The sequence below is a fragment of the Hyperolius riggenbachi genome, chromosome 5 (assembly GCF_040937935.1).
Source record: "Hyperolius riggenbachi isolate aHypRig1 chromosome 5, aHypRig1.pri, whole genome shotgun sequence".
Classification (NCBI taxonomy): Eukaryota; Metazoa; Chordata; class Amphibia; order Anura; family Hyperoliidae; genus Hyperolius; species Hyperolius riggenbachi.
In genome coordinates, this window is record NC_090650.1 from 367173058 (window position 1) to 367199909 (window position 26852).

Sequence of the window (26852 nt, forward strand, 5' to 3'; positions counted from 1 at the left end):
CTCTCTTTAAGCAAATTTACCAATAAACATATTAATGGTAACTGTGCTGACTTCTGTTTAGAAGCAAGATCCTTGAGTCAAAGCTAATTGTGAGGCACAAAAAATGGTACACATACAAGCGATCAAATACAACATACCAGTGCTGCGGCGTGTGGTGATGCGGTGAGTGCTGGGCACTTTTCGTCTGACGGTCGTTTCACGCTAAAATGGGCTTCCACAGAGGCTGTACTGAATGTAGTGGAATGCAATGTTATGTAGTGGAAGCAAATTTTAGCGTGAAACGGCCGTTAGGCGAATTCTGCCCAGCACCCACCGCATCACCACACTCTGCAGCACTGGTATGTTGTATTTGATCGCTTGTATATGTATCATTTTTTGTGCCTCACTATGGAAATAGTCACTTTCTGTCCTGATCCCTCCTTACTCCTCTTTTGTGCATGTACAGTATTCCAGACTGGATCAGAGAAGTGTGTGAAGCCTGCCTGTTACCTCCATCATCAGCTATCCCATGCTGTAGTGCCAACTACTCCACCTCTTTGATCGTATCCAAGATAATTGTTTTACTACAAAAAACTATTGTTATGTTGGAGAAAAATGCAATTATCATTATTTGGAACAATCTGTTTTAATCTATGACTAACATGGCATAATGATCTACTACTGGTAAAGTCAGGCATCAGGAACCACAGTACCAAAGCCAGTAAATAACTACCACTGTAGGCTGCTGAAAGGTAATTGGCCGAAATGGACTGCTGAACCGCACTATTAGTAAATAAAGGTATGGGCAGACAGTAAACTTGTCACAGCCTATGAGATAATTTGTAATCCTTTTGGCTGTGTCTGCATAAGGAAGACGGTCATGTGACACATCAAACTTATTGGGAATTTCACAAGAAAAACAGTGGTGTGCTTGGTTTTAATGTAACTTTATTCTTTCATGAGTTATTTACAAGTTTCTGACAACTTATAAAATGTGTTCAATGTGCTGCTTTTTATGTTGGATTGTCAACGCAACCCTCTTTTCACACTCTTCACACACTGATAGCAACACCACAGGAGAAATGCTAGCACAGGCTTCCAGTATCCGTAGTTTCAGGTGCTGCACGTCTCGTATCTTCACAGCATAGACAATTGCCTTCAGATGACCCCAAAGATAAAAGTCTAAAGGGGTCAGATCGGGAGACCTTGGGGGCCATTCAACTGGCCCACAACGACCAATCCACTTTCCAGGAAACTGTTCATCTAGGAATGCTTGGACCTGACACCCATAATGTGGTGGTGCACCATCTTGCTGGAAAAACTCAGGGATTGTGCCAGCTTCAGTGCATAAAGAGGGAAACACATCATGTAGCAATTTCGCATATCCAGTGGCCTTGAGGTTTCCATTGATGAAGAATGGCCCCACTATCTTTGTACCTCATTTACCACACCATACCATGAATTTTTTTGTTCCAACAGGCTTGGAGGGATCTATCCAATGTAGATTAGTGTCATACCAATAGCGGTGGTTTTGACGCAGTGGTTTTGTTTGTGAACTTCACCATTCACATAAATGTTTGCCTCGTCACTGAACAAATCTTCTGCGTAAACTGCAAATTCAGTGCGCCGAGCTGGGTCATCCTTGTTGAGATGCTGCAGTAGCTGGAGTTTGTAAGGGTTCCATTTGTGAGTAGCTAATATCCGCCGAAGGGATGTTCGACTAATGCCACTCTCCAGTGATATGTGGCGAGTGCTACGCTGTGGGCTCTTGCTGAATGAAGCTAGGACAGCCATTGATTTTACTTCATTAGTGACAGATTTCATGCGTCCACATTCTGGCAAATCCAACACTGAACCAGTTTCATGAAACTTAGCAAGCAGTTTGCTAACTGTAGCATGGGAAATGGGTGGTCTCGTAGGATGTCTTGCACCCGCTTACTGCATTCACCAGACATCAACACAATTTCTATCTGCTCCTCACGTTTTAATCTCGGCGACATGTCAATGGCTGTAAACAAAGAGAAACTTGTAAATAACTCATGAAGGAATAAAGTTACGTTAAAACCAAGCACACCATTGTTTTTCTTGTGAAATTCCCAATAAGTTTGATGTGTCACATGACCCTCTTCCTATTGAAAAAACTAAAGTTGGATTCAAAATGGCCAACTTCAAAATGGCTGCCATGGTCTCCACCCATCTTGAAATGTTTTCCCCCTCACATATACTAATGTGCCACAAGCAGGAAGTTAATATCACTAACCATTCCCATTTTATTAAGGTGTATCCATATAAATGGCCCACCCTGTACATTCAGCCTGCATGTAATCTTTACTTCTGGCAGACATGAGAACAAACAGCACCAACTGCCATTATTTATAACTACACCCCCCTAACAATGCAATAAGCTAAAAGCACAGAGGGAGATTCTGGTTGCCTAACAGTTAGAAACATTTGGTTATTTCCCACAATGCAACGAGGCTCCTGGTCCTAGGTCCTGACATCACACTGCAGGGGGAGTTTCACCACTATATCAGCCATACAGACGCCCCTGGTGATCTACTTTAGAAAAGGTAAAGATTTCTCATGGGAAATTGGGTATCAGCTAGTAATTGGCATGAAGTTCAATCCTTGGTTACAGTTCTTCTTTAAAGAGGAACTGTAACGACAAAACGTCCCCTGGGGGGTACTCACCTCGGGTGGGGGAAGCCTCCGGATCCTAATGAGGCTTCTCACGCCGTCCTCCATCCGTCAGGGGTCTCGCTGCAGCCCTCCGTGCAGCGGTGACGTAATATTTACCTTTCTGGCTCCTGCGCAGGCGCTCTGACGGCTGTCGGCTCCGAAGTAGGCGGAAATACCCGATCGCCGTCGATCTGCTCTACTGCGCAGGCGCAAGTTTCCGGCGCCTGCGCAGTAGAGCGGACCCGACGGAGATCGGGTATTTCCGTCTATTTCCGTGCCAAAAGCAGCCACAGCGCCCCCGCTGGAGCCAGCAAAGGTAAATATTGAAGCTACAGTCGGCTCTGTCGCCGGCTGTTCGGAGGGCTGCAGCGAGACCCCCGTGGGACAGAGGACGGCGTGGGAAGCCTCATTAGGATCCGGAGGCTTCCCCCACCCGAGGTGAGTACCCCCCAGGGGAGGTTTTTGTTGTTACAGAGTCTCTTTAAGTCTATATGATCGGTTTTGGGCTTCATACAAAATCCATATAATGAACACAGTCTAGCAAGGCTTGTTGGAGCATTCATATAACTAAAGGACATACCGCTTACAATTAAGAAAGGCGATTCTGACATAAAATCACAGTTTCTTAATTATAAAGTAGACATTCGAGAATCTTTGCAATTCTACACTGTCAGTTCTAATCTTGTCATGATTATTAAGTAATGACTTCATTGTAGTGTAAAAGTAGTTTAGATGGAAATGATCCCTGAGTGAGTTCCACTTCTAGTCTGAAAGATTGCTGGTTAAATTATTGTTTGATTTTGATCAGTGCATTCATTGGAATAAATTTGTGTGTTATATCCACATGCGCATAAAAGAGGAGCACAATGTGTGTTAGGTAATTATTGAATAGAAATCAGACTGGTTTTTGACAGCTGATACGATGGTGACTGCACAGTCATTTTTGTGAGACTGATTAAAAAGAACTGTTTACTCTTCGGTGATTGTGACTTGTACCACCCAGAAAACATTTTGCATTATTTCGATGGTGTTGACTGAACATGTGCCAACTATACAGAACTTGCTTATGCGATGTAACTTATAAGAGTTAGTTTTCCTTATAGAGTATTTTTTCGTGTATCTTTAGGGCCGATTTACATGGGGTTATTGCGTTGCCGTGTTTAGCTGATGCGAAACTCTTCTATTCAAAAAAGCAGAGAAGATTAAAAGTTGGAAAAGATAATATATATGCATAGGGAGGCTCCACATACATTTGAAAAAAATTTGACAGGGTGTCTTGATACTGCGGGCTTCCAGATATAGCCCTTATTCCAGATAGATTGTTTATAGCTCCAACATGAATCTGATATTTGTGCTATCGTTGCGTCATTTCCCCACCATCACCATTGGAAGTACTCAGTTTTTGCTTGAATTATGTCAAGTTTGTTTTTCCATATATGTGATTGTTTTGCCTGGTCACCTGATCTCATACTTTTGTATTCTTGTTCTATTACTTTATACTGCTGCAATGTATATTATATTTCTATTGGATCTCTTTTTTTGAAAAAAAATGAGCAGAGAAGCGTTTGGCCATGATAACATATCTGACAAGCTCTTGTTGGATAGGTTCCAGGGGCCTGCACTCATCAACAGTGGAGGGAGGAGGGACACGGACAGCCTCTGGAGAATCCAGAGGCTTCTTTCTTCATAGGTAAGTATCTGTTTTTTGGGTCACAAGTTGCCTCAGGTACACTTAGGCTGCTTTCACAGTGGGACGTTACAGGCGCACGTTAGAGCAGCCTGTAACGCAGCCCAACTCACAGTAATGAAAAATCAATGGGCTGTTCACAGTGCCCACATTGCGTTACAGTGTAATGCTGCACGTTCAATGAGAGTGCAGCATGCTGTGCGTTATACGCGGTTTTAGCCGCGTTAGATTGTTTGCACATGCTCAGTAATGTTGGAGGAGGAGGGGAGAGTCCGCTATTGTGCCTAGCCACATGGCTAATTAATATTCACTGCACTGTGTGACGTCACATGTTTACTTCCTGGAGAGGCTGCTTTGTGTGACGATTGGCTGGTGGGACCACGTGATGCGGAGTGTTCCCATCACGTGGTCTCCATAGTCTTTTGACGCATGCGCTGTTTTCGTTCTACCAGTATCAAACGAAAACGGCGCACCAAGAGACGCATAACGCGTCTCTATGTAGCGTCCAACTTTAGCACCACCATGCGTTGCGTTAGGGGCACGTTATGCGACCTTAAGGTCCCCTAAAACGCAACATCTTGGTGTGAAAGAGCCCTTAAGGTGAAAGGTAAATGATGAGATAATTCAAGAGAAAAGACTGTGTAAATCAACCACATTATCTACACATTTGTTATCTTCTGTTCAGTGCTTACTTTGAAACATAGCTGCTGCATGCTGACAGAGGAGTCTTTTTCTTCTTCCTAACTATAATATCAACTTATTCATGTTCTTATCTAATTCTTACACAGGCTTGCCAATGAAAACTTAGGTGAGAAAATCCGTGAACAAAACCTGCTCCTGGCTCACCTCACCGCAGAACGAGAGTAAGCCCAGTTGTTTTTCCATCACTACTTTTCTGCTACATTGTGAAATGTTTGCTTTGGAGTTCCTCCTAAATTACTGTAATCTCTTCAACTGCCCATGTAATATATTTCATATGTTTCTATTAAGGGTCAACGCATTATACACTCAAAACAGAACTTTCATTATGCTTCTACGCGGTTCCAAATGTTGATTTCTTTGGTCAGATGTCTGCTTTGAGCTAGAACCGTAAGACATATTGTCAGAATTGTTCTTCTGATTCCATCTCATTTAAAAGGGATCAATTATGAAACCTAGATGAAACACATTCTTATGATTTTTGTAATATGTTACCTTGATGTATAAGGTTACACAATCTTCTTGGGATTGAAGTAGAATTCTAAAATGTAACTTTGTTTTGTTGGTTGTAATTTTTTGCATTTTAAGGTCATCAGCTATTTATTTGACTATTCTGGGAGCCTACATTCTATGTTAATCATTCTTTTGAAAGACAAGAGCATCGTTAATGTTTAAAAGTATGCTATTATACTTAAAGTCAAACTCCGCTTTCACTGAAAATTGCTACAGCTGTAAGAACTTTGTCTGGAAAGTATATAGCCATGTAATATGAATACAGACACGTATATTGAAGAAGATAAGTGATAGAAGAAACATTGTAGATAGGATAATGACTTCTTCGACCTCTTCAATGTAGCCACCTTGTGGATATATAGTATATTTTTCACAGCATCTATTTCTTAGTTTTGGTCATGTCTTGGAGAACTCCTGGAGAAGCATGTGATTTTTTTTGATCAGCTGACAGGTTAGCAAAGGTCTGATTTGCTGTGATCACATCCTGCTTTAGCACATGATCATGACTAGCAAGTCAGAGACTTACATGTCTATCACATGACCAAACTCATCACATGCTTCTCCATGAGTTCTTCTTGACATGGCCATCATTACGCTTCCATTGTTCGAAAGACTCTGCAAAATCCTTTGTTGAAGTCACCATCGCCTACTTCATCATGTTTTCCTAAACGGCCACGGACTGTATTTCACTGCAACATGTTCCATGAAAGGATCCTGACACAAAATCTCAGACACAGTCGTTTTTGGAATTCCTAACCCTCACACTCTTAGTTACAGATATTTGTTAATTAACATTTACATTCTCAGGTATTAAGCTAGGTAAACACATGAGTTAAAAGTATTTTCAAAACGAAAGATCAAAGATCATCTTATAACAACAACAAAAAAAATTGCAAAAGACCACCAAACATAGCGACGAAAGATATCAGTCTCTCAATGGTTCAAATTTATCCCGGCCGATATCATCGACTGTTCGTTAAACCAGGTGTGTATGAGGTCACCAGATATTTCTTGACTTCTGTGTACACAGCGCATGCGTGAAAATGTATTTCAAACCTTCCTGACAGACCTCTGCAAAAGATTGATTCCTCAATTTCCAAAGACTTTTATCTCATGTGTGTACCCAGCTATATGCTTGTTGCAAGCCTTCCAAAATATCAATCACTTTCAACATATTCTCTTCCATCTTTGAAGCCTTTGTGGCAGGCCTTTATTTGTACTGCACTTCTTGCATCACCCCCAAAATCCTTCTGAATCATCAAAATTGTCCCCATGGGTGAATATTGAAGCTTAACCCTTGATATACTGTAGATTCATTCCTCTACCCGCTCAGCCATTTTTAATGCAAAATCCACACAATACCCTTACTCACTCTGTGTCATCTAGCACTTGCACTAAAGTTGTCATTGTTTGCACTTGTGCATTCCAATCCATTCTTCTTGGCTTCCAGGTTACGTCAATGCTGCAAAAAACACTTTCATTACATTAAACGGGGCAGCACGGTGGCGTAGTGGTTAGCTCTCTCGCCTTGCAGCGCTGGGTCCCTGGTTCGAATCCCAGCCAGGGCACTATCTGCAAAAGAGTTTGTATGTTCTCTCCGTGTCTGCGTGGGTTTCCTCCGGGCACTCCGGTTTCCTCCCACATCCCAAAAACATACAGATAAGTTAATTGGCCCCCCTAAAATTGGCCCTAGACTACAGTACTTTCACTACATAATATAGACATATGGCAATGGTAGGGATTAGATTGTGAGCTCCTTTGAGGGACAGTTAGTGACAAGATATATATATATATATATACACATTGTACAGCGCTGCGTAATATGTCGGCGCTATATAAATACTAAATAATAATAATAATAATAATAATTAAAGAGAACCAGGGTTGTGTAAAAATTAATGTGAGATAGCCCTTAAAGCGGTATAAAACGCTGACATAATATTCAATAAAAACATGTTTTCCTACTTTTTATATGTCATACGGTTATCATATTTGCTTTTGCGCATAAGTATTATTATTCATTTAGAAATTACAAGTTCCCAAAGTACATTTTTTTGCTCTGAGAGCTGACTTTGCATTTTATTCATAACTGGTTTAATTCATCTTGTATTGAAGGCAGAAATGCTTTCTGATTGTCTGTCCGTGTTCAGGAGAGTCTGCACAGTCAGAGAGCGTGTCACATTCCTCACTTGATACAATTGAGTAAACACAAGATAACATTATCTCCACTCCAGGTGCATCCAGCTTTCTCTGCACTGAGCTTGTAAGTCCTGTGTTTAACTAGTTAAATGCTGTTCTAGTAATGAAAAAAATGGTGGTAGTATATAATATGCTGTAAATAATCTTTTTGAGCAAAGAAGAAATGCTGGGTTTCATTCTGCTTTAAGATAAACCTCTTTGAAAGTACTAAAAGAGTCGGCTGGTGTCAGGGTTAGTAATTCATCCTCTCAACCTCTCAGGCTGTCTACATGTGGGGTTGATATGGCTGTGTAACATTTAAAGCTATAGGCTGGCTATACAACAGCAGGTCTGGATGCTAGCCTGGCTACAGGGCATCAAGAGATAATTTGCATATTTAGTAATGGTTCGTTGTGGGTAACCACAAATGTTCACATATAGCTGAATTATTGCAAGTTTCCTTCTGTTTTAAGAAGGCAAATCACACCAAGTATCCTCTCAACTGTAGATCATTACATGTTTGAAACTTTGCACCTTACCTCCCTTGGCTGCACAAGTGTTTCCGGGGCTCAGTGGCTACCCCTACCTGCATTTTTGTTGCCCGCCCCCAGCTCGCCAGCCATCTAATAGACGTCAGCTGCCAGGGAGTGTCCTGCACATGGGCAGTTTGTCAAGACTTGTAACCATACACATGCAAGATGCTCCAGGGCATGGCAGCGTGATGGAGGCAGCACGTTGCCAGGTCAACGCATACGAAAATAGCGCAAGATTTAGCTTGCGGGCTGGGAGGGGGACAACACCCATACTGGGTGGGCATCTTTTCCAACTAGGTTGGAAAAGGGGGCACACAACTCTACGGATTAGAGGGCTCATAGCAGTACTTCACAAGTTCTGCAGCAGCCCCCCCCTCCCCCCCCCCCCCCCCCTAGCACCAGATGTTCCATTCAGGTCCTAAGTCAGTTGCCTCAGTTGACTTGTGGGTAATTCAGCCCTGCATACAGTTAAGAAACTCAGCAATTCAGACTTCCAGGCATCAAATATTTTGGCAAAGAGTGAAGCAGAAACCCTTATAAAGAAAGTCTACAAGTGCATAATTAAAGGACACTAGAGGTGAAAATAAACAAATGAAATAAACAATTGCATCTATCCTCCTTCTCCTAAAAATGACTTTTTAAGATATTCTACAGTTTTATTTTATATTTAAATCTACTTTTTAAGGTTTTACTGTTTTATTGTTTTAGCTCAGTGACACATTCATTGATATATGCCAGAGCTAAAATCTATGAATTATTGACCCTTTTTATTTCTTTCTTGCTCTCAGAAGCCATTTTCTTTTAGGAAAGTTTTTTATAGTTGTAATTTCTTATCAGTGAGGGTCACACTGTAGTCTGACCCAGTCTTGACTCAGACAGGAACTGTCACTTGCATCCCTGATGTTTAACTCTTTGAGGCAGAGAAAGAAAAAAGGGAACACAGCCTAGTTATTTGTGTGCCAGGTACTGTACATACACTTTTTTTTATCTCATCATGTCACCTCGGGTATCCTTTAATCTCCAGGCAACTAAGGGTGTGTACACACTAGAAGAGTTTTTTTTTTTAACCTCCCTGCCGTTCTAAAAATGTGCTGCGCACGGCAGGGAGGGTGTTTTTTTGAAATGTTTTTTTCTTTTTAGCATGTAGCTAGCCTAGCGCTAGCTACATGCTTCCCCCCCTCCCTGCAGCGTCCCCCGTACGCGCCGATTGCCGCCGGCGCATATGCCCATCCGGAAATCCCGTTCTGAACGGGATTTCCATGAGGGCTTCCCCTGTTGCCATGGCGACAGGCGCGATGACGTCACCGACGTCGTGACGTCAGAGGGAGTCCCGATCCACCCCTCAGTGCTGCCTGGCACTGATTGGCCAGGCAGTGCACGGGTCTCGGGGGGTGGGAGCACCCTCTGATGCGGCGAATCAGCGCGGAGCGGCGACGACCGTAAGTAACACGCAGCTAGCAAAGTGCTAGCTGCGTGTATTAAAAAAAAAATTATGCAAATCGGCCCACCAGGGCCTGAGGAATCCTCCGCGGCGGGTTACCCCGAGCTGAGCTCAGGATAACCGGCAAGGAGGTTAAACACTAGTGATTTTGAAATGCTTTTGCTAATGCAATGCTATGGGGGATTTTTACAAAATCGCATTGCTCCAGTGAGAACACTCACATAGGAAGACATTAGCAAGAGCTTTTAAACTAACAAAGCGCTTAGAAAAGCTCTTGTAGTGTTAACAAGCGCTAACAGATGCAGGCAATTTTGCAGTAATTTTGAGCTACTGATACCACCAACAGGGGAAATGGTGGATTACCTTCTTTGTTCAAAGTCCAGTCCAGATGCACTTGACGATGGATGGTTACGGCCAGAAGAAATCTGTTTGACTTGCCCTGAGTCAAATAGGTATAGGGGGACGATGGCTGGAACAATGAGCGTTTTGAGAGTCTACTACTGAAGTATCTAACTTTTTTTTTAACTTCAGGTGTACTTTAAGTGAAAATGTACGGTATTCTATTTATATGAGCAGCCACTTGAAATAATACTCTTTTGTACTTCTGCATTTTACAGACATGCAAATATTTGTTAAATATGGTGCATTGCAACAGTTTCCACACAGAACATACAGAAGGGGTTTCATTTTTTAATTGGCTCGGATTGATCTAATTAAATTTATCATACAATAGGATGTAGTGAAAGCATAGAGCATGTTCTGAGTGCCAAGGGAGAGCTAGTGTTGGATTTAGAGTGTAAGATATTAATAATTACTTTTTATTTCATCTTATTGCAATGTGCTGCTACTTGGGATATGGCTAAAGTTCCTTGCTTATAATGCTACTTTAATATGATTTCTTTTAATAATAATCTTTTTTTTTTCTTCCTTTTTTACGGCGTGTAATATTATATGAGCGCATGCATGATCCTCAACTTTCATAAAGAAGGTACAAGTAATACAATTAGAGATCCAACTGCTTTTTTTGTTCTCTTTCTTGTATTTCAATATAAAATTGAAAAGAAAAAAAAAAAGCTAGTTCACTGGCTAATCAAAAATTGAGATACATGTAATACTATCTTCATTAAGCACATAGTTCCTATTTACGGAGGACCTTTTGCCAGTGCAGTGCATATTTGCTACACTTATGTCATAGGCCAGCAGTCATGGTCTGTATTTTAATGCATGCTCTTTGTCACTGACACTTTTACCGTATTATTGACATTTTTGGGGGACACGGCTATGTCTCCACTTTGTGTCAGTCTTAGAGCATATGGAAAGTAAAATGGCGGTACATTTAGCAGTTTGTTTGGGTGGAGCACAGTGCTGCTCGGAGACCCCTTTTCAAAATCCGGATTGATCCAGATCCAGATCGAATATCCGGATTTGACCTTTTTGGTATCCAAATAGAATCGGATATCCGACCCCAGAATCTGGGGTATCCGGGCGGATTCGGATATCTGGATAGAAAAACTGGAAGTGGCCTTTAAATTGCTTTAAAAACTTTTTTAGGGGTAAATGAGGCATGTAGCATGATTATTTTTCAAAGGGAAACACTAATTGATGATGTGGGGACTTAAAATCCCCGCCCCTCCCAAAAAAATGGCTGTCAATTAACATCAGGACTGGGTTCCAGACAGAGGTCGTGCAGCCCACATTGTATCCAAAGTCCAACTGCACAACTGGGACATGGCAGTTTTCAGCCCAGACACCTCCCAAAAATTACGCAGCAATTGTGTTTTGGGTTAAATATAGGTGGTATCAGCACAGCAGCAGTGGCCTGTGGCACCCTGGCGCTGGGATCAGAAAATGCAGCAGGGCAATGCAGCAGCAGCAGGTGTAACGTCTGCCAGGAGAATGCCGGACGTGGCACTTGGCACGTGGCACTTGGCACGTGGCACTTGGCACGTGGCACTTTGCACGTGGCACGTTGCACTTGGCACGTGGCACTTTACACTTGGCGCGTGGCACTTTACACTTGGCACTTTGCACATGGCACTTTGCACGTGGCACTTGGCACGTGGCACTTTGCACATGGCACTTTGCACATGGCACTTTGCACGTGGCACTTTGCACATGGCACGTGGCACTTTGTACGTGGCACTTTGCACTTGGCACTTTGCACTTGACACTTTGCACGTGGCACTTTGCACGTGCCACGTGTCAAGTTCCACGTGCCACCTGCCTAATGCAAAGTGTCACGTGCAAAGTGCCACGTGCAAAGTGCCACCTGCCACCTGCCACATGCAAAGTGCCACGTGCCAAGGGCCACATGCCAAGTGACAGTCAGACAGCAGAGGAGAAGACACTAACTGTCACACTGGCACTGCTCAGCAGCACAGTAGTTCTGTAGTAAGCTAAAACAGTAGTAAACTATACTGTAGCTAGCTAAGGCTAATAGCTGACCAGCAGGCAGCAGCTGGCCTGGTCTGTGCACAGCACACACTCTACCACACAATGAAATCAAGCTAATTAACAATACAACAATACAATAGTGTAGTGATAGTGAAGGGTTTAATCACTGAACAGCTTTAGGTTTATCACTGTGTAAAGGCAGCCCTGCCATCAGCACTGGAGCATGTCTCTCAGTGAGCATTCACAAGCAAGGACGATATGTCTCATCATGGCAGCCCTCCTTATTATACAGGGGGGCCTGGCCAGGGTTCCTTTCTGTGATTGGGTGCCAGGCCTTAGGCTGGGAGCCTTCTGATTAGCTCAATGAGGTCAGGTGGGGATGGGTGCCAGGGCTTAGGCTGGGAGCCCTCTGATTGGCTCAGTGAGGTCAGGTGGGGCCGGCCAGGGTTCCCCTCTGTGATTGGTTGCTAAGGCTTCTGCCGGGAGCCCTCTGATTGGCTCAATGATGTCCTGGACGTCATACAGTATCTCAATAGTCGGATTTCTGCGGATATCCGCAGATATGCGCATTGCCAGCCAACTATCCGCAGATGGCTATCTGGATTTCCACAGAAATCCGGAATCTTGAAACAGAATCGGATAGCTGAAAAAAGTTCGGATATCCGGAATCCGGATGAGCAGCACTTGTGGAGTACAATGAGTGCAGCAATCAAGCGTACAATTGCAAACTGCTCAAACTTCCATCTAGTGTACGAAAAGATATATCCATTTTCGCCTGATGACTCCTTTAACACAAGGCCATAAGATTCCTATGTAATTGTGGGTAAAAGGCATTCCTTTGAACACTACGTAGCAACATTCTGAATAGGGCTTAAGGTGTTCTTTTCATCATAGGCCTTGTTCTTCCTCCTCCAAACATAGCGTTGATCCATGGGCCCAAACAGTTTTAATTTTGTTTCATCAGTCCACAGAACACTATCCCAAAACTTTTGTGTTTTGTCCACATGCCTTTTGGCATACTGCAGTCCACTCTTCTTATTCTTTGGAGACAGCAAGGGGCTGCGCCTGGGAGTTCTGGCATGGAGGCCTTCATTACGCAGTGTGAGCCTTATTGTCTGAGCTGAAACTTCAGTACCCGCATCTGACAAAACTTTTTTTAGTTCCTCAGCAGTCACACGGGAGCTTTTCTCCACTTTGTGCTTCAGATAGCGCACAGCAGTCAAAGTCAGCATCTTCTTTCTGCCACGACCAGGTAGCATTTCAACAGTGCCCTTTGCCTTGAATTTGCGAATGATGCTTCCTATGGTGTCTCTTGGTATGTTTAACATCTTTGCAATCTTCTGATAGCCATTGCCCTTTCTGTGAAGAGAAATCGCCTCTTCTCTTGTCTTCCTGGACCATTCTCTTGACTTCAACATGTTTGTAAACACACCAGTAAATGTCTAGAAGTAGCTGAGTATCACAGTCATTTTAAATTTGCCTAATTGGTGCTTATTATGCTTGATTGCTGCTCGTTAACATCCACAGGTGTTTTCAATACCTGATCGAAAACACTTGAATAAACCTCTGTTCTTAAAGAGACTCTGTAACAATTTTTTCAGCCTTAGTTCTTCTATCCTATAAGTTCCTATGCCTGTTCTAATCTGCTCTGGCTTACTGCAGTCTTTCCTAACTGCACTGTCTCTGTAATAAATCAATGTATCTTTCCTCTGTCCTGTTTGTCGGGCTAAAGCTTGATTGTGTGGAATGTGCAGGGCTGCTTGTGATTGGTAGAAGCGATACACACCCTCTGCAGGCCCCCTGCATACTCTGAATGACTCACACACTATGCTTAGCTGAGCCTATTAGAAGCTGGTTAGTTTGTTTGTAAACACTGCCTAAAACTGTTAATTACAAGCCAGGATTGCAGCAGAGAGTGGCAGAAACAGCACAGAGGGGCACAGGAGAAAATAATGAATAGAATGGTATGCTTTTTATTGTAAGAATATTAGAGTACAGATTCTCTTTAAGAGTGGTAGTCTTTAAGGGGTTCAATAATTGTGTCAATGAAGAAATCACTCACAAAAAAAAACATTTAATACTGTATTACAAAAACAATTGATGTCACTTTAGTTGCATTTGGTTCTTTAAAAAGTCCTTGTAAGATTTCATTCTAAACACAATTACAAATGTTCACTAAATTTCCTAAACCCCTTTTCAGCATTGGGGGTTGAATAAATTTGAACACAACTGTAGTTGCCCCATTATAGGTAGCTAGTATAGTTGCCTCCAGTATAGGTAGTATAGTTGCCTCTAGTATAGGTAGTATAGTGTCCCCAGTATAGGTAGCATAGTATAGTTGCCCCCAGTACAGGTATTATAGTTGCCCCAGTATAGGTAGTATTGTTGCTCCAGTATAGGTAGCTAGTATAGTTGCCCCTGTATAGTTAGTATAATTTCCCCATATAGGTAGTAGTATTTCCCCCAGTATAGGTAGTATAGTTGCCCCAGTATAGGTAGCCCTAAGGGGGTAGCAGACAGGAAGGGGAGGGGGAAGCGGGCACAGCAGTGGGGAGGGGGGTCGGACCCCCCCTTCTTCACCTGTGTCCACCCCCCCCCCCCGTCCGTCCGTCCGTCCGCACTCCTCCTCCAGCTATCAGTGTTGTGTAATTGTGTCAGGCAGCAGACAGGGAAACAATGACTCACCTCCTTCGGCGTTCCAGGTGCTGCATTCCACAAGCTCATCTCCTCCTCAATGCCGCCCACTGTACTTCCGCAAGTACAGTGGGTGGCATTGCAGGAAGTGACGAGCTTGTAGAACCCATCGCCTGGATCAGAAGGAGGTGAGTCATTGCTCCCCGCCCGCTGCATGACACACATACAGAGCACTAATAGCTGGAGGGGGAGTGCAGGGAGGGGCAGACCCAGGTGTGGGAAGGGGATCTGACCCCCCTCCCCACCGCTGTGCCCACTGCTCCCTCGTCCTGGCTGCTACCCCCTCCAGCTCATCTCACGACGGGCCCCACCACGGCCAGGCGGGCAGCTGCACACTGGGAGGCAGCAGGCCAGGCACCCTTCCTGGCCCTGCCTGGCACCACCCCCCAGACTTCCACCGCCTGAGGAAGACGCCTCACTTGGCGTCATGGGTGGGCCGGCCTAGGAAGGGCGGAGAGGTGAGGCATTCGGGCTACTAGAGGAATGCGGCCCGCAGCGGGAAAAGGTTTGCCCAACCCTGCCTTAGAGGGACTCGAAGCCACAAACGCAGCCAATGCTGGACGCTACACATAGCTTTCAGGTTTAGGCGCGATCGCAATTAGCGGTTATATACATGCTAATCGCGATCGTTCCGGACTCGCCGGCAAACTGCTGCATGTAACACATTTGCCGTGAACGCTAACCGCAAACGCGGCAGTGAGAACACTGCCATAGTGTTACATGTGCTAGCGGTTTGCCTTGAGCGGGAATCACGCAATTCCCGCTCAAGTGCGAATGGATTGTAACTCTGCCAGTGTGATTACTTGGCACTTCTTAAAGAGAAACTACAGCAAAATTTAGGCTATGGGGATTACCCTAGTAACATGTTTCTAATAGGGAAAGCAACACAAATTAGGTAGTGTTTTAGTTTGCTGGATGGCATAATTACAGCACAAATACAGATCCTGGTGTCCATAATAGAGAAGCAGGGAAGCAATGTCCTCTATTCAGTTAGGCTGATAACAGCTGATATATCTCTTCTCTCTGTGCTGTGAGCACAAATTCAGTGCTTCTAATGCAGGCTCAAAAGCAAGTATTGTTATGTGCTGTGGGAGACTCCTTGTTTATTTACCTAACAGGTTTTGGTGGAGCGGTGAAGTGTACTGTTATAATTGTGTGGATGATTATTAAAGTGAATGTTCGACCTCATAAGAAAAAAATAAATAAACATCTACTGACCCAGTGCTTCTTTCAGCTCCTTGAAGCCGACATGTCCTGCGCTGCAACTCCACTCTCAGCCACTGGCCCGGGGTCCCCGCCAGTGCAGAGGTCGACCTCGCGAGGTCGTACTCTACTGCTCCTGCGTGATCGCCTCTGTCAATCACATCCACGTTGTCCTGAGTGTACTGCGCAGGCAACGTGGACTTGATTGACTGAGGCCCTCGTGCAGGCATAGTAGAGGACGACCTTTGCGAGGTCGGCCTCTGCACTGACGGCTGAGAGCGGAGCTTCGACAAGGGACATGTCGGCTGCAAGGGGCTGGAGGAAGCCCCGGATAAGTAGATTTAAAAAAAAAATGTATGAGGTTGGATATTCCCTTTAAAGAGAACCTAAACTGAGAGGGATATGGATGTTTACTTTTAAACAATACCAGTTGCCTGGCAGTCCTGCTGATCTCTTTGGCTTCAGTAGTGCCTGAATCACAGACCTGAAACAAGCATGCAACTAATCCAGTCTGACTTCAGTTAGAGCACCTGATCTGCATGCTTGTTCAGGGGCTGTGGCTAAAAGTATTAAGAAACACAGGATCAGCAAGAGAGTCAAGCAACTGGTATTATTTTAAAAAGAAAAATCCATATCCTTCTCAGTGTAGGTTCCTTTTAAGCCAAAGATTGCACTGCATATTGCAGCAAAGATACCTTCATTTGTGGCGATATTTGTCTTATAGAATGCTAGTGAATGGCAGGTGAAAAAGAGTTGCAGCGGAAGTTATGTTTATGTAAGCATTTGCACATCACTTCTTGTTTTGCAATTCTACTCTCAGCAAATACTAAGTTATGTCACCCAGCTGCGATTCAGATTCCTAATACACTTTTTGGCAAATTTTTAGGATTACTCTAACACTTTATTAATTGATAATTCATGTAAACTTTTGTTTTTCTATTAGCTTGAAACAGTCTGTAGAACTACGGCTCACAGTGGATTATTTTTTTTTATTTGTTTAGTATTCACAGTAAACTCTAGGGACTGTTGTGCATGAGAATCCCAGATGGATCATTGTTATGGAAATACTCAGATCATCCAGTATGGCATCAAAAATCATGCTACGGTCAGAATCACTGAATCTCATTTTCTCCTATTTTGCTGTTTAATGTGAACCTTAACAAAAGTAACTGACCCGTATCTGCATGATTTATACATTCCACTATTACCACATGATTGACGGATTAGATAACTGCTTGAATAAGCAGGTGTACAGGTGTTCCTTCCGACTACATCACTGTAAGGAAATGAGAATTTTATAAAATCCTGACCATGGAATTACTTATGCCATGTATATAAGGCTGAGCTGTAATAGAAAAGTAACTGAAAATATAATTATTGTACAAATTGGCTTTAGCAAGCACAATTGCTATTGATGTTTTAATTATGATGATTATTATTGTTCTTGTTGTTATTATTATTATCTGCTGTCATATGCAAATAATTCCCTCCTTCTGACAAGATCACATAGTTTCAATAACTGTCAGGTGTCTGCTTAAATTATTATACAGCTAAACCAAGTAATACTAGATAAGGTTGGGGGTGGTTATAATAAAGAAGCCAACCTGAAAGATAATTTGTTGCTTATTTAGTAGCAGGATATACAGCAGGATATACAGTATAATAGCACATGCAATTACTATAGCACGTGAAGTCGCATGTGTGCGCTCCCTGGCCATCGCATCATCATGCCAATCGTCGTAAGCAGCCAGCGCGGTTCTCTAAAGATTGAACCATGCATGTGAAGGGCGCTTACGGCGACAGGCGGGATAACGTGATGGAGACGTGGTGGCTGGGCGTGCATATGCTACTGCTGTTCCAAGAGAAGAAGTAAGTGTGACACTCCTTTAATTCCAAGGAGGATCTGTGGGTAGAGATGGTGTGGGGCAAAGCTTCCCGCACAGCGGGTCCCAATGCCCAAGTAGATAATACTGGCCACTGGCGTGTGCTCCGTGTCAAGATGTAGGAAGGAAGGGTATCGAGGAGCTTTGTCAACAAGAAATAGGTACGGGCACCATCCGTCATTCAGCTCATTTATTGTATAGACATTACATGTGCAACACATGACATCAGATACACATCACCTGTATGTCATGGCGATATCTGTGCGGGGTGGAGGTGGGTGTTCAGGGCTGCATAAGGGTCGGCGACGGCCGTTTTGCTTCCACCAGGTCGCTTGGAACGCAGCGTGACCAAGCATCCTGGTGGATGCGAAACGGCCGTCGCCGACCCTTATGCAGCCCTGAACACCCACCTCCACCCCGCACAGATATCGCCATGACATACAGGTGATGTGTATCTGATGTCATGTGTTGCACATGTAATGTCTATACAATAAATGAGCTGAATGACGGATGGTGCCCGTACCTATTTCTTGTTGACAAAGCGCATATGCTACTGCACCTGAAGTCACCGATTACTGCAGCTGCGTGCGGGACCAAGAGCGAGCAGAAGAGGATGTCGGGAGACCTGGTACGGGGAGCTGGAGGAAGCCCCAAATAAGTCTAAGTCTAATAAGAAGTCTCCTTCAGCACCACCCACACCTCAGAACGCCCTCAGACCCCAGCCCTTATCACCTCGCTAGTGCATTGCTTGCATCTATTTCCCCCCTCTAATCACACCTTGAGACACCCATCAATCACCTCCTGTCACCCCCTAGCACACCTACCCATCAGATCAGGCCCTAATTTGCCCCGTGTGGGCTCCTGGTCACTCGGCCAAACCCTCAGATCCCCCTCAGACCCCCTTCCAATCACCTCCCCAGTGCATTGAATGCATCTATTTTCCCCTCTAACCGCCCCCTGAGACACCCATCAATCACCTCCTGTCACCCCCCTAGCACTTCTATCCATCAGATCAGGCCCAAAACATCCTGTCATCTAAGAGGCCACCCTGCTTATGACCGGTTCCACAAAATTTGCCCCCTCATAGACCACCTGTCATCAAAATTTGCAGATGCTTATACCCCTGAACAGTCATTTTGAGAAATTTGGTTTCCAGACTATTCACAGTTTTGGGCCCGTAAAATGCCAGGGCAGTATAGGAACCCCACAAGTGACCCTATTTTAGAAAGAAGACACCCCAAGGTATTCTGTTAGGTGTATGATGAGTTCATAGAAGATTTTATTTTTTGTCAAACGTTAGCGGAAATTGGATTTTTATAGTTTTTTTCACAAAGTGTCATTTTTCACTAACTTGTGACAAAAAATAAAATCTTCTATGAACTCACCATACCCCTAACGGAATACCTTGGGGTGTCTTCTTTCTAAAATGGGGTCACTTGGGGGGTTCCTATACTGCCCTGGCATTTTAGGGGCCCTAAACCGTGAGGAGTAGTCTAGAAAACAAATGCCTCAAAATGACCTGTAAATAGGACATTGGGCCCCTTAGCGCACCTAGGCTGCAAAAAAGTGTCACACATGTGGTATCGCCATACTCAGGAGAAGTAGTATAATGTGTTTTGTGGTGTATTTTTACACATACCCATGCTGGGTGGGAGAAATCTCTCTGTAAATGGACAATTGTGTTTAAAAAAAAATCAAAAATGTGTCATTTACAGAGATATTTCTCCCACCCAGCATGGTTATATGTAAAAATACACCACAAAACACATTACACTACTTCTTCTGAGTACGGCGATACCACATGTGTGACACTTTTTTGCAGCCTAACTGTGCTAAGGGGCCCAAAGATTTCACAGGTCATTTTGCGACATTTGGTTTGAAGACTACTCCTCACGGTTTAGGGCCCCTAAAATGCCAGGGCAGTATAGGAACCCCACAAATGACCCCATTTTAGAAAGAAGACACCCCAAGGTATTCCGTTAGGAGTATGGTGAGTTCATAGAAGATTTTATTTTTTGTCACAAGTTAGCGGAAAATGACACAAAAAAAAAAAATCTTCTATGAACTCACCATCCTCCTAACGGAATACCTTGGGGTGTCTTCTTTCTAAAATGAGGTAATTTGTGGGGTTCCTATACTGTCCTGGCATTTTAGGGGCCCTAAACTGTGAGGAGTAGTCTTGAAACGAAATTTCTCAAAATGAAGTGTGAAATCCTAAAGGTACTCATTGAACTTTGGGCCCCTTAGCGCAGTTAGGGTGCAAAAAAGTGCCACACATGGTATCGCCGTACTCAGGAGAAGTAGTATAATGTGTTTTGGGGTGTATTTATCCACATACCCATGCTGAGTGGGAGAAATATCTCTATAAATAGACAATTGTGTGTAAAAAAAATAAAACAATTGTCATTTACGGAGATATTTCTCCCACCCAGCATGGGTATGTGTAAAAATACACCCCAAAACACATTATACTACTTCTCCTGAGTACGGCAATACCACATGTGTGGCACTTTTTTGCAGCCTAACTGCGCTAAGGGGCCCAAAGTCCAATGAGCATCTTTAGGCTTTACAGGGGTGCTTACAATTAGGCACCCCCCAAAATGCCAGGACAGTGAACACACCCCACAAATGACCCCATTTTGGAAAGTAGACACTTCAAGGTATTCAGAGAGGAGCATAGTGAGTCCGTGGCTGATTTAATTTTTTTTTTGTCGCAAGTTAGAAGAAATGGAAATTTTTTTTTTTTGTCAGAAAGTGTCATTTTCTGCTAACTTGTGACAAAAAATAAAATCTTCTATGAACTCACCATGCCTCTCACTGAATACTTTGGGATGTCTTCTTTCCAAAATGCGGTCATTTGGGGGGTATTTGTACTATCCTGGAATTTTAGCCCCTCATGAAACCTGACAGGTGCGCAGAAAAGTCAGAGATGCTTGAAAATGGGAAAATTCACTTTTGGCACCATAGTTTGTAAACGCTATAACTTTTACCCAATCCAATAAATATACACTGAATGTTTTTTTTTTTTTTATCAAAGACATGTAGCAGAATAACTTTCGCGCTCAAATGTATAGGAAATTTTACTTTATTTGAAAAATGTTAGCACAGCAAGTTAAAAAAGTCATTTTTTTTGCCAAAATTCATGTCTTTTTTGATGAATATAATAAAAACTAAAACTTGCAGCAGCAATCAAATAGCAGCAAAAGAAAGCTGTATTAGTGACAAGAAAAGGAGGTAAAATTCCTTTAGGTGGTAGGTTGTATGACCGAGCAATAAACCGTGAAAGCTGCAGTGGTCTGAATGGAGAAAAAGGCTCTGGTCCTTAAGGGGCGAAAAGACTGTGGTCCTCAAGTGGTTAAAGGGAACCTAAACTGAGAAGGATATGGATTTTTCCCTTTAAAGTACGGTAATACCAGTTACCTGACTCTCCTGCTGATCCTGTGTCTCTAATACTTTTAGCCACAGCCACTCAACAAGCATTCAGATCAGGTGCTCTGACTGAAGTCAGACTGGATTAGCTGCATGCTTGTTTCAGGTGTGTGACTCAACCACTACTGCAGCCAAAGAGATCAGCAGGACTGCCAAGCAACTGGTATTGTTTAAAAGGAAACATCCATGTACCTTTCAGTTTAGATTCCCTTTACATGGAAAATAAATATGGCAACCTCCATATACCTCTCACTTCAGTTGCAAATTGCCTGGCTGTCCTGCTGATCCTCTGCCTCTAATACTGACAGTACCCTACTTACAAATGACATAAGTTACAACGGTTATTACAAAGTTGTCTGTATTGTTTTTATTATTAGTTTTTTTCTCTTTTTTTTTTACGTTACACTATTCATAACCTGTTACAAGAAGTAAAAAAAAAAAAAAACTACAAAAAGCGCATTGAAAACAACACAACATATTGTTTCTATGTCCAAATCCAGAGTTGTCAAAAAGCAAATAGTTGATTCACATTTCACTATGTATAACATATGACTTCACTTACATATTCAAATTACAAACAACCTCCCATAACGGAACCTGTTTGTCAGTAGGGGCCCGCCTGTACTTTTACCTATAGACTCAGAACAGGAATGCAGATCACTTGCTCTGACTGAAGTCTGACTAGATTAGCTACATGCTTGTTTCAGGTGTGTGATTCAGACACTACTGATACATGAAGGGTCAGCAGGACTGCCAGGAAACTGGTATTGTGCAAAAAGAAATAAATATGACAGCCACCATATTCCTCTCATCTCAGGTTCCCTTTAAAGTGGACCTAAACTTTTGCACAGGACAGAAGGAAGCCAGAGAGAAATGCACCCCGTATGCATTTAGAGCAGGGGTCTCAAACTCAATTTACCTGGGGGCCGCAGGAGGCAAAGTCAGGATGAGGCTGGGCCGCATAAGGAATCAATCAATCAGCAGCTCCCCCCCCTCCCCCCCCCCCTTGCATTGATTTTTATTTCAAAATCAAATTCACACTGAAGCAAACTATTTTGCCTATTTTACCTTATAGTTTGCGTCAGTGCTCCCATTACAAGTAATCCGTCATGGCCCCGCCGCAAAACGAGGGCTGCAGAGCCCCCAAATCGCCCGGGGGGCAATCCGCCGGCATTTCCTGGAAGGGGCAGAGCTTTCAACTTCTCTGCCCGCCCCTCTCACTCTTCCTTCACAGAGAGGGGCGGGCAGAGGCGGCGATGTGCCGCGATTGACGTCAGGAGGGGCAGAGCTGAAGCTGAAAGCTCTGCCCCTTCCAGGAAATGCCGACAGATTGCCCCCCGGGCGATTTGGGGGCTCTGCAGCCCTCGTTTAGCGGCGGGGATGCGGCGGATTACTTGGGAGCACTAAAGCGAACTATAAGTAAGCTTTTGCCGGCGAGGGCCACAAAATATTGTATCGAGGGCCGCAAATGGCCCGTGGGCCGCGAGTTTGAGACCCCTGATTTAGAGAGTTTAGCCTGTCTTATTACCCTCATCTGTGACTAATAACTGTAATTTGATCTCTCAGCTGTGTCACTCAGGAATTTCAGCAGTCCTGGCAGTGCAGCTAATTTGCAAACACTGGATTTTAACCCTATGTCCGCTCCCATTATTATGCTGTTGCTTATCTTTTAGAGCAGATAGGAAATTCTGAGTAGAGGTCTGCTTTAAGTGACACAGATGGGGGGGCTCCCAAATGAACTTACTATTGGCTGCCTCCATTTACATGATCTTGTGTGTGTGTATGAAGAATAGATTGATTTCTTGTAATCCGGCTGATGTATGTGTGTTTCCTACATTCTGACATAAGATGACATTTCATGCAGTGTAGCTGTCATTTAATACTGCCTTTCATTCATGGCTGCTGATAATTCATGTAGAACATACCAGTGTCTCAGGCATGTTTTATGACCTCTGACTTGATTCTGTTAAACACGCAGACATCAGGATACATATGGATCCGGATAATTAGAACCATGTATAGATGGTAGAAACACACAAGGTATCTGTTTCATAAGACTGTGTACATGCTGCGTACAGTGGGAATAATGTAATTATAATAGATCTGTAAAGGTATTTTCATGTGCAAGTGAGCTGCCCCTGCAGCCATAGTGGGACCCAGCTTTTTACCCTCTCTTATATAGGGGCCCCCATCTAGAGGTTCCCCAGTAACCTCCAATGGCAGCAAAGCAGAGCAGTACATAAAGTAGGCATAGTTATATCTCCCTTCCTGTTTTGGTGCACATTGCCATTCCGCTTTTCCCACCTGCCTTGCTCCCTGGAGTCTGAACCTTGGTACGGTCCATCACAATTTGGGAGGGATTGCATGCTCTCTAGTTACGCCTCTTGACTATGTCAATATCTTCTAAATCGTGTTTCTCAACATTTTGTTGGTATGTAACCCTTTTGATAGGCCGTGCTCACCAAGTCCCCTGTTTTTTTTCGAGCTACTACTGGATAGTGCAGTGGTTCCTCTGACACAGGATACCTGGGTTCAAATCTTGGTTCTGGTAGATAGAGAGAGAAAAGAGCGAGTGCACACCTATGTCTCAATGCCTGGTGCTCACTTCCATCAGCGGTGCAACTTCCGGATTGGAAAAATAGTGGCAAACGCAACATCATACAAAAGGGAAAAGAAATCCAGGAGCAACTTGCCATGTTAGATTCCAATAAAACTTCAACAACTTTAATCTGTTTCTTCCAAGATAGGAGGTGGTGCGGAGGAAGCCGCACCACCTCCACTGCCTCCTGAACGTTAAGTATATGCTTTATGTCTTTTTGCCGCTGATTATCTTTTAATGGAAGAAACAGATTACATTTGTTGAAGTTTTATTTGAATCTAACATGGCGAGTTGCTCCTGGATTTGTTGTCCCTTTTGTATGATGTTCAAATCTTGGTTCTTCCTGTTCAGTAAGCCTGCTCAGATTCAGTAAGGAGTCCTTGGGCTAGACTCTCTGCGGCTGCAACTCTGGCACTTTGAGTCCACCAGGATAAAATATAGCAATATCAGTAAATACTGTAGAACAATGTAATTGTTCTGTCTTGTCTCAAGAGCCCCTTGACACGGATATATTTAACCTTCTGCAGCCCACGTCACGCCAACGGGCGTGGCCGCGGCGGCAGCCCCAGGGCCGCCTAACGCCGATTGGCGTAAAGTCCTGGGGCTGTAATTTGCATGAGATCGCGCGCACGCTGCGCGTGCATCTCTTGCTCGGGGGGCGGAGCTCCTCCCCGCCTTCAGTCTCCGAGCGGCTATTGCCGCTCGGGATACTGTTAGACGGCGAGATCACCGTCTATTTACTAGGTGCTGTCCCCCTGGGGGACAAGAGAGCGATCGGCTCTCATAGGCAGAAGCCTATGACAGCCGATCGCCATAATTGGCTGGCTGTGGGGAAGGAGGGAGGGAGGGTACATACTTAAAGAAACACTTTTTTTTTTTTTTAAATCACTGACAATAATATTTATTTAAAAAAAAATAAACATGGGGGGAGCGATCAGACCCCACCAACAGAGAGCTCTGTTGGTGGGGGAGAAAAGGGGGCAGGGATCACTTGTGTGCTGTGTTGTGCGGCCCTGCAGCTTAGCCTTAAAGCTGCAGTGGATAATTTTACTAAAAATGGCCTGGTCACTAGGGGGGTTTAGCCCTGCAGTCCTCAAGTGGTTAATATGGTAATTGTTTCTTAACAAATGATAAGCGTTTCCTATTGCTTTTAGTTAGCTAAAATATAAATTTATATACCGGTACTTAAAAAGAAACCGTGACCAAGAATTGAACTTCATCCCAATCAGTAGCTGATACCCCCTTTTACATGAGAAATCTATTCCTTTTCACAAACAGGTCATCAGGGGGCTCTGTATGGCTGATATTGTGGTGGAACCCCTCCCACAGGAAACTGTGAGGACCATGGTCCTGGCAGTTGCCCGTCTGTGAACCTCGTTGCATTGTGGGAAATAGCTGTTTACAGCTGTTTCCATCTGCCAAAAAATTAAGCAGCAGCTACTTCCAGTGACATTAACTGCCAGCAGTAAAAATGTCACCATGTGATAAATGTCAGAATGTAATCTCTGCTACATCCCCTGCTACTTAACTGCCTCTGGGCCCATGTGTGGCCACCTCTGTGACTGGCCCACCCTCCTCTATACAGCTAAGTAGTGACATCATCATACACATCAAGCTGTGGGAATGGATGGCACTTTCAGCCTGTGGTACCACTTCTGCCCTGCCTTATGTGGCAGCAATCAGAAGAGGTGAGATGGCACCAAATGGTATGATAGCATGTGCCTGGCAAGTCAGTCAGCACTACTGACTACTGACTTGTGCTAAACAATGCTGATTGTCACTAATGGTGGCCATACACGGTACAATAAAAACATTCGATTTTCCCGTTTATTCGATCTAAATGATCAAATTGAATGAAAGTTGAAAATATTTTTTTTTTTTTTCGATCAAGAAATTCGAACGATTATCCCGTTTTTTCGGGAAAAATGATCGGACATGCTGGAAAAATCTTTATATTCGATCTAATGGAATAATCGAACTAAATTATCTAATTGAAAAATTGTACCATGTATGGCCACCTTAATATTTATTATGTGATTGGTTCATTTAGGATCCAGGATTACTATATTCAGTATATAAGGTATAGTTTGAGTGTGTTTGGTGCCCATACACGATACAACAAAAATGTTTGATTTTCCTGTTTATTCGATCTAAATGATCAAATCGAATGAAAGTCTAAAATATTTTTTTTTTCGATCAAGAAATTCGAACGATTATCCCGTTTTTTCGAGAAAAATCTGATCGGACATACTGGAAAAATCTTTATATACGATCTAACGGAATAATCGAACTAAATTATCTAATCGAAAAAAAAAATGAAAAATTGTCCCATGTATAGCCACCTTTAGACAGACTAGCTTGAAAAAGGAGCTACCCGTAGGCCTTGGGCCTGTGCTTACGTTTATCCCTGATCATGTAATTTTAAATCTGCCCTTATTAGTCAGAGTTTGGAGCTGACAGAGACCTTACTCTGTCTGAATTGGTATTGGACAAAGCACCCCTGTTCCGCTGCATTATGTAACAAAGTTCAGAAGGTAGACTTGAAGACTTAAGCCTCCTACTCATGTACTGACTGGGCTGAGGCTGTAGCGACTATTTTTGTTGCAGGGGGGGGGGGGGGGGGGGGGGGCACAGGAGTGATGTCACGTGGCAGGGTAGGTGTGGAGAACGCAGATTGCTGGCTTAGGGGCATGGGTGGGGGGAGGGCTGGATTCTCAGCAGAGGGATCATTATTGGCTGCCTCAGCTCAGTTTTATCTAGCGTGTGTATGGGGTTTTAGGCTGTCAGCACCGCTCACTTAAAGGGAACCTTAACTGAGAGGGATATGGATGTTGCATTTTAACCAATACTAGTTGCCTGGCAGTCCTGCTGATCTCTTTGGCTGCAGCAGTGGCTGAATCACACACCTGAAACAAGCATGCAGCTAATCCAGTCTGACTTC

General features: G+C 43.6%; 1 protein-coding gene across 7 annotated transcripts in view; it reads left to right on the forward strand.

Annotated features, from left to right (window-relative positions):
• Window positions 1-26852, forward strand: part of LOC137518990 (polyamine-modulated factor 1-binding protein 1-like) — a 539976-nt gene that overhangs the window by 447843 nt on the left and 65281 nt on the right. For all 7 annotated transcript variants that reach the window (XM_068237518.1, XM_068237520.1, XM_068237522.1 and 4 more), the window contains one exon: window positions 5134-5208. In XM_068237518.1, coding sequence (XP_068093619.1) covers window positions 5134-5208 — 75 coding nt within the window. The remainder of the gene's footprint in view (window positions 1-5133; window positions 5209-26852) is intronic.